Source organism: Lissotriton vulgaris, chromosome 8 (genome assembly GCF_964263255.1).
Source record: "Lissotriton vulgaris chromosome 8, aLisVul1.2, whole genome shotgun sequence".
Classification (NCBI taxonomy): domain Eukaryota; kingdom Metazoa; phylum Chordata; class Amphibia; order Caudata; family Salamandridae; genus Lissotriton; species Lissotriton vulgaris.
The window spans coordinates 1,014,306,046-1,014,326,145 of NC_141696.1; the positions used below are offsets into that span (position 1 = coordinate 1,014,306,046).

Consider the following 20,100-nt stretch of genomic DNA (forward strand, 5'->3'; position numbering starts at 1 on the left):
GGGAGGCCTCAGTCAAAATGTTGTGGAGGATTTTTCTCTCGGCTTCGAGCAGTGCCCTCCAGCAGGCCGATTTTGCATAGGGTGGCCGATGAACACCACTCATAATGTCCCTGCTTATAGTCACTAGGCACCGTACCCCAGGGGCACCTAGGGGAGATCATTCTTAGGGGTGACATATGTAAAAATAAGGTAGTTTGAGACTTTGGAAGTACCTTTAAATCCAAAGTTGAGTTTGCATATACATTTAAGGGAAAGGCAGCCTAAAAGGCAGCGCGGACATGAAAATGGCAGCAGGAACCACAGTAAGTTCATTAAGTCTACTGGGCCTGTAAACCTGCATGCCCAATTGTATACTAGAGACTTACAGCTAGGCTGTCAGTACCAATTATAATTACACCTAATTTGAATATCCTTACAACCGGAGCACTAGCCCTGGACCTATTCAGAGGAGCCCAGGTTGCTGTCAGAGTCAGTTACTACGAGTACCAAGCAAAAAATGGGGATGATCAGGACAAAAAGGAGAACTTTTTCGCACAGCCGCCCAGATTAAAGGTGATGGCAACTGACCTACACCATGGTAGCCTCATCAGCTAAGCGGAAAAGACCTGGAAAGTCCATCTGCATTGAACTGGCCAGTTCCAGGTCTGTGTTACACTGTGAAGTCGATTCCCTGTAGGAAAATGGACCACCTCAACAATTTAAGATTGACCCCCCTCATCTGCATGAGCCACTAGAGAGTTCTGGGGTCAGTTTGAGCACAGAGGTGAATGCCAAACATGTATGGTCTTAACTTCTTCAGGGACCAGACCACAGCAAAGACTTCACTCTCAGTTTCACTCTGTAGGAAAGTAGGATCTGCTTCTTAAGGTTGCCTGCTAATCAGGACCCCAGTCTATCTGCTTTCTCCCTAAACTGTTTTCTCATGTACTTAGGTACACTCCAGATTCGATACTGGAGTACCCTTGTCAGTCGCAAGTATATGATACCCATGTACTCAGGGCAAAGGGCCAACAGAGGCCTCCCATCGGCTGAAGCTTGTATTATGCCATCAATGAGAGGCCAAGCAAAATTGAACTACAGGTATGCCATTGCAGCCTGTGTAAGTTGGTGCATGCACCACTTACTTAAGATACAGGTTCACTATATCAAAGGGTCACTACAATTAAAACCTATAATCTTTTCCTCCGCCCTCTGGTCTAGCTTATAAAATCTTTTGGTATCTCGGCTTTCAATTATACTGATGATACCCAGCTGGTCTTCTCCCTGGAAGGAAATAATGCGGTCCCGCTGGAGACATTCCATCGCTGCATGGCAGCTACAGCGGATTGGCTTCGGGCCAATTCCTTGCAATTCAACAGCACAAAGACCGAGGTGCTCCACTGCTCCATGGACCGGATTCCTCGGGTACTTCCGGAGAACTTCTGGCCATCTACTTTCCCCGAGACAGTGTCGGCCGCGGAGTCAGCTCGTAACTTGGGGGTGATTTTCGGCCCAAATTTACAGCTGGACATGCATGTTAATAAGACCATCTCCACGTGCATGATGCTGTTAAGCATGCTGCGTAAAGTCATGCCCCTTCTCCCTGAGCAGGCCAGGCCGGAAGTAGTGCGCGGGACCATACTGAGTCGTTTAGACTACTGCAACGCGCTGCTTCTGGAGGCCCCAAAAAATCTGCTGGGGAAGTTACAACGGGTGCAGAACATGGCCGCTAAGCTGGCTCTCTCTCGCCCTAACCTTAGCCTTAAGGGATCTACACTGGTTGCCGGTGCACTTGCGTGTATTGTATAAAGCGGCGTGCCTAGTGTTTAAGGCGGTACATCGACAGGGCCCAGTGCCACTGCACAATATGTTCGCTTGGTACTCTGCCTCGCGGTCCCTTCGCTCTTCTTTGGCACAATTACTTGTGGTTCCGAGGTTCCAGAGAGTAAGGATGGGTGGCCGCTCGTTTAGTGTCGCAGCGGCCAAACTCTGGAACTCCCTGCCACTCCCTTTGAGAAGTCAAAGGGACTACTTCTTGTTTAGGAAAGCCCTAAAAACGCACCTCTTTCCTAGGGATGTCTGAGCAGTGGAAGTGTTGTTGACCGGATCTCAAGCGCCAGGATGCCCTTGGGGCGACAGGACCGCGCTATATAAGTACACCTACAATACAATACAATACAATACAATACAATAAGTCACCCATATAGCAGGGCTTGACAATCCTGTAGCCAGGGTGCTTGGTTCTAAGTGAGAGGGTGCCACTGCATGAGCAGGACACCATTGCAGCCTATGAAGCCCATTCTTCTGTGTTGTTAATGCAGCAGCCATTTACGACATTTAGAGTGGCATTATGCGACCGCGTGATGACCAACTCGAAAATGACTAAAAGTAACCCTATTGTGTTTGGTGGCAAACATTGTGTATTCATACCCCTACACCGGTAACCGATGTGGGAGGTATGATTCCCCCCTCAGAAGTGAGCTTCATTGGGTCCCTGGTTTTCCTGGTACCAGCCTTCTAGTTCCAGGCAGCAAAAAATGGTTGCTGTCATCCAGATACACATTTCAGCCCTCCTGCTGCTGCGCCAAGCTCGAGCAGAGGATGGTGGAATAATAGGCATCCTGTCACAGGGAGGTGTGACCACCTCCCAGACAGGATTTTGTGCATAAGGGCTGGGTTGGTGCGCTTGCCAGTGACTGAAAGTCTGCATGAGGGGCACATTTGGTGTCCCTGTGCATAGTCTATTACAAACCAGTCCAGGGAGCTATTGGCTCCTGCTCGGACGTGAAACTGAGCGAAACCAATGAAGATGATGGACGGAGCATTTGAGCAAATGAAACACTCACCCCCAGTCAACTGATCTGGGTTTCATCCATCACCATTCTTTAGCTCACTCCCCCACCCCAGTTCAGAGATAGCCATATGCAAATCAGTCTGACCCTGTGCCTCATGGGAACAGTTCAGCCCGAACTGCCAATTCATGTCTTCCCTGGACCGGACACTGGGCAAAGGACATGGAGGTAACCTCCCTAGTGTCCAGACCCTCCCCAGGGAGGGTCCTCGGAATCTGTCAACCTTCTCTAGTGGGTACAAAAGGCTTACCTGGCTGTAAGACTCTAGATTTGATGTGGACAAGATTCTGAACAGGAAACCATTGAACTTCGACCGTCCCGACACTATGGACTTCACTGGACTTTGTTTGGACCCCACTTCATCTCCCTCTAAGTCTGAAGCATTGTCTGTGCTTGTACTCCATACAGGCTCTGTGCAGGACCTGTTGAGATTCAAGGACAGCCATGGATATCTCCCTTGGAGTGAAGGAGTGACACCCCTGCAACCCGAGGCACAAATCACAACATACCTGTCTACTACTCCTGAGCTCCTACATACTCCAAAGGCCCCAGTAACACGGGAGGTATGTTTCCAAGTCTTCCAAGGTCCGAGATGCCCTTTCACCAATTTTGAGGTCCGAATCCCTTGTGGGGGCTGCAATATCTGTACCCCTGTGCACTGCATACTTTTGCAAGTGCAAATGCTTGTTGGTGTTCCCAAAACAAGTGCACTGGGCTCCAAGTAGCCCCAACCTCTGGCACCATTTCCACCAAAGAACTTCAGCCTCCTCACACTGAGTGCTCTGTGGGCTGTTGCTTTGTAATTCTTATCAAGGTCCCCTTGGCACTCCTGTGCTTCCAGCCTGTGGTTCCTCTTGAGGGTCAACACTGCTTTACTTGGGCACTTCTGGTTTCTCCAGATTGTCCCTGACTCCCCTGTGTTTTCGGAGTGTCCTGGACCTTGCTGGTCCAGCACGTAAGCTTCTTTGTCCTTCTGCGCGGATTGCCGTTGCCAAGGCTTGTTGGTGCTCCCGCCGGACAATGCCCCCTCAGCGCTTGACATCCTTTGTGGGACAGAATGTATCTGGCTCCTGGTTGTCCTCGATGTCTCCTGGTCCCTGTAACTGCAGAGTCAAGAACTCCATCAACACACTTGAAGCACTGACATCGGTGGGAATTAGTCTACCAAGCCCACGGTCACTCCTGAGTGACCCAGAAATTTTCCTCTCTGCTTTCAAGTACTCTTCAACAAGAATCGACCTTTGGATTCCAACTGACACTTTTCTTCCTTCAAGCAGTGGCTCATCTTCGAAGTCCTCCAGTGGGTTCTCAACAGCGGTTTCCGACGCCACTTCAAACCTATGCACGGGTGTGGTGGCTCTCCAACCTTCCAAGTTCCCCGGGGTTCCTTCAAAGTCCACTAGGAAGGGTTTTAAATTCTACAACTTCAACTGCGACCTACCCATAAAATTGTACGGAGCATGCAGCTGTGTTCCCACACTGCATCTGTCCTCCGTGGGATCCTTACTTACTCACCTTTGGTGATTCCATGGGGTCCCAGCGATTCTACGTCCTCTAGATACTGTTTTGACTTGAGTTGTTGTTATTATAACACTATTTTAGTATATGGTTTGGTCTCCCCATGGAGCCCACTGTGTTTTACTGCTATTCACTATTGCTTCTGTGCTACAGTATTGTGTGCTTTGTGAGTATCTTTATGTAGAAGATACTGTGTCGTACTAGAGAGTGGTATATCAATAAATACATATTTTTATCACAACCGTGTGTTTCTCATTTCATTTAACCAATATGTAGGAAGGTGGATATCTGACTATGGTTACCCCCAAACTTTTTGCCTGGTGTTTAGCTGGTTTTTGACATAGTTGGCCTGGGATCCTGCTATTCAGGGCCCCAGGCTGATTGCTCTCTCCTTAAAATGGACTCCATGTACCTTAGGTGCATAGACAATTGGAACTGGTTCACCTTATAGGCCCCTGTACCAGTGTACCATAGGTACCCAGGGCATAGGTGTTTCCAAGGCCTACCAGGGGCTGCAGCATGTATTGTGCCACCCCTGGCCTGGCCTCCATATTTGACACAACTGGCTGATTACTCAGCTGGGGTAAGTTGGTGTAACCACCTCTTACTTAGGTATAGTATCCCTATATCTAACCCTAAACTGGACACCTATGTTCCTATCAGCCACTCCTATGGAAGGCCTCATCCATCCTGGAGGCAGAGTGCTTGGAAATATGTGAGATGGTGCTCTAGCATGAGCTGAGCCTGTCTGCAGCTGTCGGGAACCACTCCCTAAGCTGTTCCGGGATATTGCCATACCATATACTCTTAAGTGCATTATAATCCTCGCGGTTATTTGCTATCTTTGGTTTGGCTTTATCAAAACATGTCGAGTAAGGTGTCATACGAATTGGAATACTATCCCCTCGACAGTTCTGTCGACGGGGATAGCATTCCACCCTTCTAGAGGGACACGACATGTGTGTAGCCTTAACCCCGGTTAAAGTTAACCAGAGCCTCAGCATCACAAAATGGATGCTGCCACCACAGACACAAGTCTGGCCCCCTGCTGCTGGGAGTCCTTCCAGCGAGGGAAGCCTGGACAAAGGGTTTCCTGCCTTGGGAGGTGCGAGCACCTCCCCACACAGGGTTTTGTGTATTGGGTAGGACAGGGCTGAATAGATTGAGACAGTGCCTGGGGAGCACAAGGCTTCCCCTTGCATAATCCGGTCAAACCGGTTCTGGGGCACACCAGCCCCAGCTCCAGTGTGATCTGGACAAAGGAAAGGGGGTGTAACCGCCCCCCTTCCTGGTTCCTCCCAGAGGAGGGACCTAGTAGGTGATCCACCCCTCAGATTGGGAATAAGAGTGGGAGCAGTGCCATTGCACAGCAGATCATCCTGAATCAACTTTACACGAAGAAGAAGACTGGACTTCGACATTCTGCTGCTCAGAAGACTGAAGAGAATCTCCCTTGTGGCCTAGGAGGGGCCACCCTGTGAACACAGGCATCACCCAGCACCTCGACGTCTGCTTTGCCGCCGCCTCCCGCCGGAGCCCGAGTGCAAAGCCTAATAAGACCCAGCTTCCCAGATTTCTCCTAGCCCGATCCACAGTCCCTGCAAAGAAGGGACCCGTGGAGGCACCGATAGACGTGGGAGCGGACATCTTGAAAGACCCCTGAGACGCTGACTGCGCAGCACCCGAGGCACCCTCGACTTTGTGCTTTGGGGTTTAGAAAGCCCTACAACCGAGCAGCATTTGCACCAAAGATCAGCCCTCCAGCATCTCCACGATCTGCGTGGGGCCCTTTTGCTTTGTGCCACTTGACTCGCTATCCCGGCCGCTTGTCACGTGATCAGCGGCCATCTTGGCGACGAAACCTACAATTCACACTGTGGGTCTGGTTGCTTAAGACCTGCCCTTGCTCCTGTAGAAAGGAGTACCCGCTCTGACCTTGCTGGTCCGAGTAATAAGCCTTTTTCACTTTCCCTGTGGCTTGCATTAGCCAAGGCTTGTTTGCTTCAATCGAGTTGCCGACACCGCCATCAGCTAGAGCCTTAAAAGGACAGCTCGTAATCGACTCCTGGACGTCCTTGACCTCTTCGTGTCCACGTGGCTGCAGAGAGAAGCAACACCTCATCACCTGTTTGCACCCAACTTTGCCTGGTTCCAATCTGGTTCCACGGTGGTCACTGGTCAGTGACTTTGAACATTGTCCCCTCTGCTTTCAGGTCTTCACCACTTCAGATCCACCCTTGGATCCACCGGACACTTTTCCTTCACATCGCCTGCAGCATCTTCAGCTTCAAGCGCCAAGAACCTACGTGTCAAAACCCGACGCCACTTCGACCCTGTGCACCCACTTCCTGTGGGTGAGGTAACATTGCAACGCCGGTGTCCCTACACTGGTACACACCTCTAGGGTCTGTGTCTTAAGTTTTGTTCCTCTAGGTTCAGCGGAAGTGCCCTTAAACTAACTTTGTGTAACTTTTACGCACCATAGACTTTACATTGGAAAGTGCGTGCACTTTGAACACTGCACCCGAGTCCCGCGGGCCTTTCCTGACTTAATCACTGCTAGTCTCGAATAGCTCCAGCGATTCCCAAGGCCCTAGGCCTGTTCCCTTTCCTATTGGTATCTCTTATACCACTTTCTTAGTATATGGTTTAGGTGGCCCCTAGGGCTCATCCATATTGTGCAACTTTTGTGTATTTTAAACTGTCTTGTGATTTAACGCTTGTGCTTCTGTGCTCATAAAGAGCCCAGGGGATCTTATAGTTAATAAATCAATATATATTTTCAATATATATCTGTGTGGTGTCCCTTTCATTTGGTATTCAAGGGGGTTGTGTATGGTATTACAGCTGGCTTCACATGCCTTTCAGAGTTTAGCCTACGACTGCTTTGTCCACGTTACCACTAGGATAACTGGTCTACAAGGTTGAATTACAACCATCATCATAAGGGTTGCTTGGCATGGTACAAAGTGATCACTAAGAATTAGTGAGCATTATATACCAGGCCAACTTCTCACATTGGTGAGCAGCGGATTGGGATCTGAGCTTGCTGTTGTTTTACCATTACAATCTTTGAGATTATCATTTGAAAGATCATACAATTACCTGCTAGGTACATATAAAACAAGACTAGTATACTTAAGTTCTACTGAACTTAGTTGTTGTAGAGAAAAGGGAGTAGCACACCCTAGCTACAACTACTAGATAGGTTTAGTAGGTAAACACCAGTGTAGGTAGATTGCAACACATACACCCACTCTAGAGCAATGTCTGGAGCAGAGGGTTCCACTGGGAACATCCCTGTTGAGAGTGACCCTCCAAGGGCACCATCCAAATTTGCTATTTTTTCCTTTAAGGAATTAAGACAGCTTTGTGTCTTAAGGGGTCTGAGGACAGGGCCTTCCCCCACCACAGACCACCTAAGAGAGCTCTTGGATCAGTCTGAGACTCTAAAGACCTCTAAGGCAGACCCCACAGGGAATGCTGAAGGAGGCCATCCTTCAGAGGATGACACTGTAGACACCCCTGGCCCTATCATCCTGGTAGATGAGGAAGCCCCCATCACTGGAACTCCTCAGGTAGAATAAGAGGAAGAGGAAGAAGAGACAGAAGGGGGGAGCAGTGAGTCAGATGATGACAGAAATAGTCAGGTGCTGGTCAGTAGACTGAACCAGGCTAACTTAAGCCTATTTGGGACTGAATCAGGTAACAACCCATTCAGACCCCCAGGTGGACTTAACCAGAAGCCTAGGAGGTGAAGGACTCACTCAGGTTACTCTAACACCTCCCATGCTTCTAGAGGTTCTCATGGTCACTCCAGAAGGGAGATGACTAGCCCTCAGAGAAGGGAACATGAGGCCAAAATGAGAGAGGCTGAATTGAGGATCCAGAGACAAGAGTTAGAGGTTACCCTGGCCCAAGAGAAACTTGCTAGAGCAAGACAGCCTAGAGAGAGTGGATTAGGATCCACTGGTGGCAGCACTATCCAGAAGGATAAAGACAGGTCCTTTGATACAAGAAACCTGAGTAAGATTGTGCCCCCCTACAAAGCTGGGGATGATATCCACAAATGGATGACTGCACTTGAGAGAGCCTGCATGGTACAGCAGATCCCTCAGGAGCAGTGGGCAGCAATCTTGTGGCTCTCCTTTGAAGGTAGAGGCCGAGACAGACTCCTCACAGTTAGTGATGGGGATTCTAGAAACTACCTGGTCCTGAAGAGTGCTCTGATTGATGGGTTGGGCTTAACCACTGAACAGTACAGGTTAATGTTCAGAGATACCCAGAAGACACAGACTCAGGACTGGTCTGAATTTGTTGAATGTGCCACTAAGGCTCTGGAGGGCTGGTTGCTGGGAAGTAAGGTTACTGACTATACAGGATTGTATAATTTAATTATGAGAGAGCACATCTTAAGTAATTGTCAAAATCAGCTTCTACATCAGCACCTGGTTGACTCTGATCTGACCTCCCCACAAGAATTGGGTAGGAGGGCAGACAAATGGGTCAGAACCAGGATCAGGCCTAAGAACCAGGGTGGTGACCAAAAGAAAGAGACTACCAAGCCTCAACAGAAGGGTGGGGATAAAAGTAAGGAAAAGACTTCCCCAGGGCCCCAAAACTCCAAGAATGGGGGTGGGTCCCAAGACACTTCTACAACCCAGAAAAAGCCTTATTGTCATACCTGTAAACAGGTTGGGCATTACAAAACAGATAGCTGTTGTCCCAAGAATGGCAATAAAGAGAATATACCTCCAGGTAAGGCTCCAACACCTCCTGTCACTGTTAGCAGTGGTCCCCCAGGTGGTGGGAGCACCCCCAAGAATTTGGGTGGGTTTACTTTTGCGGGACAGGTGGACTCTGGCCTATCCAGGTCCCCTAACTCAGATACTCTTGTCTATGAGACTGGCATGGGGTTTGCCAATTTCACTGCTTGCCCAAACACTTTGAGAAAGTATAGACAGGAGCCCCTCATCAATGGTTTGAAAGTTGAGGCCTACAGAGACACAGGGGCTAGCATCACCATGGTGGCTGAATGTCTAGTCCCCTCAAGGCAACTTTTACCTGATGCCAAATATCAGGTGACAAACATTGATGGCATAGAAACCAATCATCCCATGGCAGTAGTCAATCTTAGCTGGGGAGGTGTCACTGGCCCAAAGAGAGTGGCAGTGTCAGCAAACTTGCCTGTAGATTGCCTACTGGGTAATGATTTGGAAATCTCAGCCTGGGCTGAGGTTGAACAGCAAACCCATTCTAGAATCGTAAATCTCCATGGAAAGGTTAGTGGGACTGTGATGGCTACAGCCCCAATCCAAGATGTCCTTCCTGAAAAGGTTGGGAGGGCTGAGCAAACCTCAGCCCCATCTTTAGCTAACTTCCCTCCTGAAAAGAGTAGCAGGGCTTTGATGGTAACAGCCCATACCCAAACTGAGTCTCCTCCTGAAAAGGTTGGAGGGGCTGTGATGGCCACAGCCCAAACTCAAACAGATACATGGGTAGTGAAGCCTGAAATGATGGATCACTCCACCCAAACTGAGAGCATGGAGGAGGAAGAGAAATCTCCCCCTCACCAGACTTTAGGAAAGGATCAGCCTCCTCAGGGAACTGATCCTACCCCTGATGAAGGAACTGTCCCAGAGGTTGTTAGGCCTGGCCTAACAGAGCCTCTGATGGCAGTGGACCCTTCTCAGGTGGGACCCAGTCTGGAGCAGGTAACCTGCCCCTCTCTACCTTGCCTTACTCAGCCCAGGGCTGCAGAGGACAAGAGGGACAGTGAGCCCCAAAGGGCCCCCCGTCAAATAAAGCACCCCCATCAACAGATTAGGGGCACCGAAACTAGTAGCCCTAGTGAGGTGAAAACTTTACAAACTCCTGAGGGATCCCCCTTAAAAGTAGTTAGGGACCTCCCCCAGATGGATATTGTTGGGCACAGCCAAACCTGGGACCCTCAGGGCCCAAACCTGAACTGTCCTTCCAGTAAGCCAAACAGAGGGACCCAGCCTCCAGCTTTAGGTAGCCAGAGGTTGACCCTGAGAGCACAGTGCAACTCAGTCAAAGAAAGAAAGGCACACATGGTGGAGAGTGATTGGAGGAAGCTGAGCCCTACAGAGGAAACTCACTTCAGTACTCCATCTCAACACCAGCCTTTGACTTTGCAAAGACACACCACAGGTAGAGATTCCCTATGGTGGAGACCCTCAGATACCCTTAGGGTGAGGGATTGCTTAGTGGACCATGTGACAGGGGGTTACCAAGCCAGAGCTAGTACTTCCTTATATGGCCACTTAGGCAATATAGGCTTACCTGGTCAAGGATAGCCTTATCTCCTTTCGTTTGGGGGTGGGGGTTATGTAGGAAGGTGGATATCTGACTATGGTTACCCCCAAACTTTTTGCCTGGTGTTTAGCTGGTTTTTGACATAGTTGGCCTGGGATCCTGCTATTCAGGGCCCCAGGCTGATTGCTCTCTCCTTAAAATGGACTCCATGTACCTTAGGTGCATAGACAATTGGAACTGGTTCACCTTATAGGCCCCTGTAACAGTGTACCATAGGTACCCAGGGCATAGGTGTTTCCAAGGCCTACCAGGGGCTGCAGCATGTATTGTGCCACCCCTGGCCTGGCCTCCATATTTGACACAACTGGCTGATTACTCAGCTGGGGTAAGTTGGTGTAACCACCTCTTACTTAGGTATAGTATCCCTATATCTAACCCTAAACTGGACACCTATGTTCCTATCAGCCACTCCTATGGAAGGCCTCATCCATCCTGGAGGCAGAGTGCTTGGAAATATGTGAGAGGGTGCTCTAGCATGAGCTGAGCCTGTCTGCAGCTGTCGGGAACCACTCCCTAAGCTGTTCCGGGATATTGCCATACCATATACTCTTAAGTGCATTATAATCCTCGCGGTTATTTGCTATCTTTGGTTTGGCTTTATCAAAACATGTCGAGTAAGGTGTCATACAAATTGGAATACTATCCCCTCGACAGTTCTGTCGACGGGGATAGCATTCCACCCTTCTAGAGGGACACGACATGTGTGTAGCCTTAACCCCGGTTAAAGTTAACCAGAGCCTCAGCATCACAAAATGGATGCTGCCACCACAGACACAAGTCTGGCCCCCTGCTGCTGGGAGTCCTTCCAGTGAGGGAAGCCTGGACAAAGGGTTTCCTGCCTTGGGAGGTGCGAGCACCTCCCCAGACAGGGTTTTGTGTATTGGGTAGGACAGGGCTGAATAGATTGAGACAGTGCCTGGGGAGCACAAGGCTTCCCCTTGCATAATCCGGTCAAACCGGTTCTGGGGCACACCAGCCCCAGCTCCAGTGTGACCTGGACAAAGGAAAGGGGGTGTAACCGCCCCCCTTCCTGGTTCCTCCCAGAGGAGGGACCTAGTAGGTGATCCACCCCTCAGAATTGGAATAAGAGTGGGAGCAGCGCCATTGCACAGCAGATCATCCTGAATCAACTTTACACGAAGAAGAAGACTGGACTTCGACATTCTGCTGCTCAGAAGACTGAAGAGAATCTCCCTTGTGGCCTAGGAGGGGCCACCCTGTGAACACAGGCATCACCCAGCACCTCAACGTCTGCTTTGCCGCCACCTCCCGCCGGAGCCCGAGTGCAGAGCCTGATAAGACCCAGCTTCCCAGACTTCTCCTAGCCCGATCCACAGTCCCTGCAAAGAAGGGACCCGTAGAGGCACCGAGAGACGTGGGAGCGGACATCTTGAAAGACCCCCGAGACGCTGACTGCGCAGCACCCGAGGCACCCTCGACTCTGTGCTTTGGGGTTTAGGAAGCCCCACAACCGAGCAGCATTTGCACCAAAGATCAGCCCTCCAGCATCCCCACGATCTGCGTGGGGCCCTTTTGCTTTGTGCCACTTGACTCGCCATCCCGGCCGCTTGTCACGTGATCAGCGGCCATCTTGGCAACAAAACCTACAATTTACACTATGGGCCTGGTTGGTCCAGACTTGCCCTCGCTCCTGTAGAAAGGAGTACCCGCTCTGACCTTGCTGTTCCGAGTAATAAGCCTTTTTCACTTTCCCCGTGGCTTGCATTAGCCAAGGCTTGTTTGCTTCAATCGAGTTGCCGACACCGCCATCAGCTAGAGCTTTTGAGGGACAGCTCGTGATCGACTCCTGGACGTCCTTGACTTCTTCGTGTCCACGTGGCTGCAGAGAGAAGCAACACCTCATCACCTGTTTGCACCCGACTTTGCCTGGTTCCAATCTGGTTCCACGGTGGTCACTGGTCAGTGACTTTGAACATTGTCCCCTCTGCTTTCAGGTCTTCACCACTTTAGATCCACCCTTGGATCCACCGGACACTTCTCCTTCACATCGCCTGCAGCATCTTCAGCTTCAAGCGCCAAGAACCTACGTGTCAAAATCCGACGCCACTTCGACCCTGTGCACCCACTTCCTGTGGGTGAGGTAACATTGCAATGCCGGTGTCCCTACACTGTTACACACCTCTAGGGTCTGTGTCTTAAGTTTTGTTCCTCTAGGTTCAGCGGAAGTGCCCTTAAACTAACTTTGTGTAACTTTTACGCACCATTGACTTTACATTGGAAAGTGCGTGCACTTTGAACACTGCACCCGAGTCCCGCGGGCCTTTCCCGACTTAATCACTGCTAGTCTCGAATAGCTCCAGCGATTCCCAAGGCCCTAGGCCTGTTCCCTTTCCTATTGGTATCTCTTATACCACTTTCTTAGTATATGGTTTAGGTGGCCCCTAGGGCTCATCCATATTGTGCAACTTTTGTGTATTTTAAACTGTCTTGTGATTTAACGCTTGTGCTTCTGTGCTCATAAAGAGTCCAGGGGATCTTATAGTTAATAAATCAATATATATTTTCAATATATATCTGTGTGGTGTCCCTTTCATTTGGTATTCAAGGGGGTTGTGTATGGTATTACAGCTGGCTTCACATGCCTTTCAGAGTTTAGCCTACGACTACAAGGTTGAATTAGAACCATCATCATAAGGGTTGCTTGGCATGGTACAAAGTGATCACTAAGAATTAGTGAGCATTATATACCAGGCCAACTTCTCACAAATACTATAAGGTTGCATTCTGGTAAAACAAACTGCTTAACTTTCCTTCAAGACTAAGCCTGAAGGCTGCTCTCCACAGCTACCACTTCAATAGCTTTCTAATGTTATCCTTGACCTCTTAAATCACCATAAGTGTTGTTAGGACTGGTACAAGGTGCCCACCTGAATTAGTGGACAGCATGTACCAGGCTAACTTCTAACACACTCCATGTTTGTTCTCTGTTGAGAATTTTCCTTATGATGAAGGCAACTGGCTGATGAAGGCCGTTTTCATTTACTTTTGCCAACACTGCCCCATTCTCTTGTTATGAAGCATCTGTCTGAACCACAAATTCCTTTGTGGTGTCAGGGGCAAGCATTTCTGGCACTGAACATAAAGCCTCTTTCATAGTGTCAACGGCCTTCTGACACTCTAGTGCCCAAATGACTTTCTTGGGGGTGAGGTCTGTCAGGGGAGTCACAATGGTCCCAAAGTTTTTAACAAACTGTCTATAATACCCAGTCAGTCCAAGGAATGTTCTAACCTATGTCTGGGAGCTTCCCAGTCAACAATAGTCTATATCTTGGGCTGGAGAGGTTGTACATAGCCTACACCTACACGGTGGCCCAGGTACTCCCCTGAACTCAGTCCTATTTGGCACTTACTGGCCTTAATAGTCAGACCTGCCTCCTGCAGGGCCCTAAGGCATTGCCTTCAGGTGGGACAAGTGATCATCCCAGGTGGAACCGCATACAGCCACATCAACCAGATAAGCTGCACTGAACTGCTTCAACCCAGACAGGACCCTGGGCACCAACCTTTGAAAGGTGGCAGGGGCATTCTTTCGGCCAAAATGCATTATTTTGATTTGGTAATGTCCCACTGGTGTGGAGAATGCTGGCTTCTCTTAGGCTTCTTCAGTGAGAGCACTCGGCTAGTAGCCTATGGCTAAATCAAATGTACTCAGGTCTTAGCAGCCCCTAAGCTGTCAGTGAGCTCATCAGCTCTAGCTGTATGATGAGCATTGGTGCTACTGATTGCATTCAGTCCCCTGTATTCCACACAGAAACGTAACTCTTTCTTTCCCCACTAGTCAATAGGTTTGGACACCAGCACCACTGGTCTGGCCCATGGACTGTCAGGGGTCTCAATTACCCCAATTCCAGCGTAATAGGTACCTCAGCCTTGACATGGTATGACAACTTATACAGTTTATTTTTTACAGGTAGGCTGTCACCAGTGTCAATGTCGTGGGCACACCAAGTGGTGATACCTTGGGTCAAAGAAAACTGATCAACAGCCTGCTCCAGTACCTGCTTGCAGTCTGTGTGCTGCTGGTCTGTTAACTTGGGAGAGAGTACAACTCCCTCCACTGACCCATCTTGCACATGGTTGGAGTGGAGGTCGGACACTGGCTGAGTATCCTCCTCTCCTCCCTTATTGTGACCATCAGCTTGGTCATGTCTGCCCTGCCATGGTGGGGTTTCAATCTATTGAAATGCTGGACCGTATGAGGATTCCTGAGGTTATTCAGGTCTATCAGATAGGTAACCCCACCCTTCTTCCCTAGGATTGAATAGGGCCCAGTCCACTTGTCCTGGAAGGCCCTTAGAGCTACAAACTCTAGCACCCTCACCAAATTGCCTTTTATTATATTTAGGCATCACAGCCTTTTGATCATACCAGTGCTTCATGAGCTCCTGGCTGACCTCCAGTTTCCTGCTTGCTTTGTACATGTACACAACCATGTGTGAGTGCAGGACTGGTACAAAATCCAACACATTGTCCATGGCTTCCGTGACAGGCTCCTTCCGAAAACTCTCTCACCAGGCACAATGGCCCACTGGCAGGATTCCCAAAAAAGAACTCATAGGGGTTAAAGCCAACCACTTTTTATGGGACCTCCCTGTAGGCAAACAGTAGGCATGGAATGAGAACATCCGATCTCCTTGCAGGTGCCCATCAGTCTTATTGAATCTCTCCACCAGACATTAGTCTGGGGAAGATATACGGTGGTGAACTTGCAGGTAATACCACATTCTCTGCATTCGCCGTCCGATATCTGGTCATGGATTTTTTGCCTCTATCTGAAACCGCCTTGTAGGACTTGGCCTTTTTGGCTAAAGTTCCCTAAATTTTTGCTTTCCCCCAGACCGTTTTCCTAATGTAAAGTTGCAATTTAGATGCTTGGATAATTTGCCACTGCTGTTCAGTGTCAAAGTACAAGTATTTCCTGTGTAAAATGTGATGGTAATTGGTTGGCCATGATTGTTATGTTTGTCTTACTAGTAAAGTCCCTTGTGATGTGCACTGTGTGTGCCAGGGCTAGTAATGCAAAGGCACGCAGAGAAGGGAACTCATGCCTGCATTGTAGGGCCTGCGCGCTGTTTGCTAACTTAGCATGCTCTCCCGACACGTGCAATCACTTATCAGGCCTTACTTTCCCTTTTGCATACACATTGAGCACCCTTGTGGTATGTCTCGGGTAACCGCTGGGCAGTGTGGAGTGTTAGCTAAAGGCAGGACATATACTGAGGTGTGTGCTATATCCCGACAGTGAAAAACACTCCATTTCATTTTTACTGGTGAAAGGCTATTCTGCCCATAGGACAGAATGGGGGAGGCTGGGTATTGTGCATTTGGTAGCCTAGTTTCCTGCAAGTTTATAATGGAGAGGTGATGTTTAGTATGTGTGAACTCACAGTGTCATAACACATCTTTCTATGAAAGTAGTTTTGTCACGGTGTGTTCAGAAACCACTCTTTTAGAAAGTGTCTGAGTTTTGTGCTTTAGGCATTTCGGTGTGTCTCTGCTAAATGTGGATTGACTGTCTGGATCTGAGAGGGGAGAGGAGCTGGGGGAGGGCTTGACCCAAGGGAGGGGTTGAGATGGCACCTGGCTTACATGGATTGAAACTGAAAAGGCTTGGACCCATTTCGTGGTCAGGAGGAATCTCTGCTAAGGAATGAGCAACTGAAGAGACTGCTGGGGAAAGACCAACCCTTGCTTTGTGATCTGGTGCTGGTCTGCAGTTTGCAGTTCTAACCAAAGAAGAGGCTGTTTTGACTGTGCTTGGGGGTGCTGGATCCTCCTTCTTGACGAAGATTGGGCTTTGTGCTGTGTCTTGTAACCCAAAGGACCCGAGGTGAGCTGGCTCCCTGTTTGGAAACACAGGAACATGAAAGTTTCCAGAGAAGTTTCAAGTGAGGCGGTGGGCGCGTGTTGTGGCAGCTTGAGATCCTCAGAAGGTGTGCCCTGTGATCTTGGACATACAAAGGAGGAGTTAGACTTGGATGCACTGGGTGCGTATTGTGGTGAACAGGAGGCACGGGTGAAGAGCGCCTGGCCGACTTGGGCATCACAGGTGAAGTGAGTCTCGGACACACTGGGTGCGTGTTGTGGTGCACCGCAGGCATTAGTGAAGAGTGCCTGGTCAGCGTGTGCACCGAAGCTGAAGTGAGACTCGTACACGCAGGGTGCGTGTCGTGATGCACCACAGGCGCTGGTGAGGAGCGCCTCGTCTGTATGTGCATCGGAAGTGGAGTGAGTCTCAGACACGCAGGGTGCATGTTGGGGTGCATTGAAGGCATTGGTGAAGAGTGCCTGGTCATTGAGTGCACTGGAGAAGAAGTGAGGCTCGGACACAGTGAGCGTGTCATGGTGCGGCCGAAGGCGTTGGTGAAGAGCACCTGGATATCAGGGCACCGGAGTTGGAGTAAGTCTCAGTGAAGCAGTGTGCGTGCTTTGGTGCAACCTGGGAATGTGGAGGTGATCGGCTGATCATCATGTGCACCGGAAGAAAGTGAGTCTTCACAGCGCGATGTGCACGTCTTAGTGCCAACTGAGACTGCAGAAAGCAGTGCCTGGTGAGCACGCACTCAGAGTCGACGTGAAATCCCATCAACGTTGTGTGTGTGGCTTCGTGCCAGAAGAGACCCAGAGGGTGCAGAGGTGAACGTGCACCCAGATTAAAAGCAATCTCAGGGGCATGGGGCATGTGTGCCATGCGGCCGCCTGAGACCATCCTAACAGTCGTTGCCCGGACCGGCAGCCCCAGAGGAGCTGAGCTACCAGGCCCAGCAGCTGATGCCCGTTGAGAGAATTCTGCATGGAAGGCCCAGTTCATAGAATGAGGAGAGGAGAGTGGGGTCTCGACCCCAGGTAATGTGGATTACTACCTGGGCGAGGTGCAGGCTCAGAGGGACACTCTCTCGGCCCCTCAGTCCATCTGATGACGTGAGCCTTTTCTTCGGCTCAGAGTGGGGCCCGTACTGACGAAAGGAGTGGCAGTACAGAGGCCAGACTAAGAAGCTGTACTCTGTGTCATCGTTGAACCATGTGGGCGGCAACTGTTATCGAAGAGGCTGATTGTCGTAATACACATTGCCAATATTGCTGCTAACGAACTGCCGGACTGTCTTATGACACTTGACATTATTATTGCATAACGAAGTACAGGATTGTAGCGCTACGCATTGAATTATTTCTCCCTTGCCAAGTACAGGAGTGTAGCAGCCTGCATTGCATTATTTCTTCATTGCAAAGTACATGATTGTAGTTACGCATTGCATTGCATTATTCCTTAATTGCAAAGTACATGATTGTAGTGGCCCGCATCGCATTATTTCTTTATTGCAAAGTATGTGATTGGGGTGTGACGCATTGCATTATTCCTTCATTGCACAGTACATGAATGTAGCAGTACGCATTGCATTATTTCTCCCATTGCAACGTTCCGGAGTGTATCATTACGCATTGTATTACTTCTCCTTGCTCATCACATTATTGTATTGTAACACAGTGCACTATTGTTTGTTCATTGCAATGTGTGTGATTCTTGCATTGCGTCCAGCATAGCATTTTGAAAGAAGTGGTTGGGATATGAACCTACCAGCCAGCCGGAATGAATATTACCCTTTATTCTATGTTGTCTTATGTATCGTGGAGCTCGTCGAAGCATTTGTTTGACCCTAATCCCTACAATGGGGTCGTTGCCTGTGGAGGACCTATCATAGGCATTATGAGATGGCGCTTTCCAACTTCCTTTTCATGGCGTGTTGACCACCACGAAAAGGCAGCCAGAAAGGGACTTTGAGGCCCCCAGCAGGGCCATCATCCCCGTGGGCTTCTGCTCTGTGCCCAGTGGGGCAAATGTGGTGCCCCCAAGCATCCATGTTACCGCCATTGTAATCAGGCCCTAAGAGTTTAAGTGGTTTGTGGGAAAGATGATTGTGTCACTATGGAAATAAGGAAAACATACCCCTTGCCATACATTCTAAGAAGTTCCATAACCTTAAAAAGGAACTCAGCCTTGTTCCTCTATATTTTCATGGGACTTCTCGGTGACTTGCAATGGCTTTATAATGTACGCTAGGGGGCACTCTATCCCATAGATATTCTGCTTTTATGTGAACGTGTTTCTCATGATTTTATTTTGTCTCCTTTCTCCACAGAAGGCATCCTTAAACATCGGAAGAGCTGGCGCTTGTCTTGTGGTAGTGAGGAAGCCATGATTCTTTGCAGATCAGAGAACATTTGAGACTTTATTATCTGCACACTTTTTAAATATATACCGCAATGTGGAAAGGCAAAGGTTATGTTTGTTCCGCGGAGTGTACACGGCGATTAGACATTTTGGAGAAGTTTGATGCTGTGCAACAGGCGCAATATGCATTCACTGGGAACTTTTCAAAGCCAAATCAAAGGCAGGGCGCGAACATTGCTTAATGTCAGATGCTCTGACCTTCATGCCGTAAACCGAGTCATTCAAGTTATCAAAGGGAACCTTTCGGAAGTGAAGGAAAGAGAAGCCTTATTGATTCAAGCACGCGATTACCTACAATGCCACACCGAGGAAATCTGTAAACTGAAAGGATGGAACTGTTTTCGATAAAGAAGCTTCTTTTAAAATATTTTTTTTTACGACTTAGCATGAGTGTAAAAATCATTCACACTTGAAAGCATCAAGACTGATCCTAATGTGAACGACGTTTGAAACGCTGCTTGCATCTTGTCTTGTGTACGAACACTGTTAAATATGTCGCTGCTCTTTACTGTATGGAATGGAAACAAAATCTTTACGATTGTCACTTGAAATCAAAACGTCTGCATCGTGTTGCCCTGTCGAAAAACGGTTGGGGAGATAGCACACAGTTTGCTGAAATGTGCGCGAGCACAAGAGCATTAGCTACTTTTTTCCGAAAACGTGAAAAGGGAAAGTATAAAGAAACAAAGGCACCTTTGTTATATATGCAAGCATGGCAATTTAGCTAGTGCTAAATGTTACACAATCACCCATTTTCGGTGTCGGTGCATGAAACTGGGAATCTGCCCTCCACATCATTCCATACATTTTGCTTGTAATTGTCTTGTGTAGGCACGTTTCCACCTGCACTTTTATAAAATGTAACACCTTTTTCACACTTTTCTGTGCCCAAATGGCCACAACGTGCCTCAAAATATTAAAATATGTCAAGGGTAACAGACCCATGTCATCCTTATCTGTACCACACTCCTCCCAAAAAACTCAGAGGCAGCAGGAAATGTTTCATGCAGCTCTTAATTTTTTTTCGAAATAAATCGAATTGAGGTAAAAGACTTCCCTGCCATTGCCAGCACAGTGCATGTGGCATTCAGGGTGCCGGGACATGCCTCCTATATGTCATGTAGTAACATATTTTTGAGGATGTTCCCAAGAAGTATGGTG

At 48.9% G+C, this 20,100-nt stretch overlaps 1 protein-coding gene across 1 annotated transcript in view; it reads left to right on the top strand.

Moving 5' to 3' along the window:
• Positions 1-19,431, top strand: part of KLHL1 (kelch like family member 1) — a 1,646,193-nt gene extending 1,626,762 nt beyond the window's left edge. Inside the window, exon 11 of the mRNA XM_086934899.1 lies at positions 18,848-19,431. Coding sequence (XP_086791025.1) covers positions 18,848-18,907 — 60 coding nt within the window. The 3' untranslated portion in view covers positions 18,908-19,431. The remainder of the gene's footprint in view (positions 1-18,847) is intronic.
• The last annotated feature ends 669 nt before the right edge of the window (positions 19,432-20,100 follow it).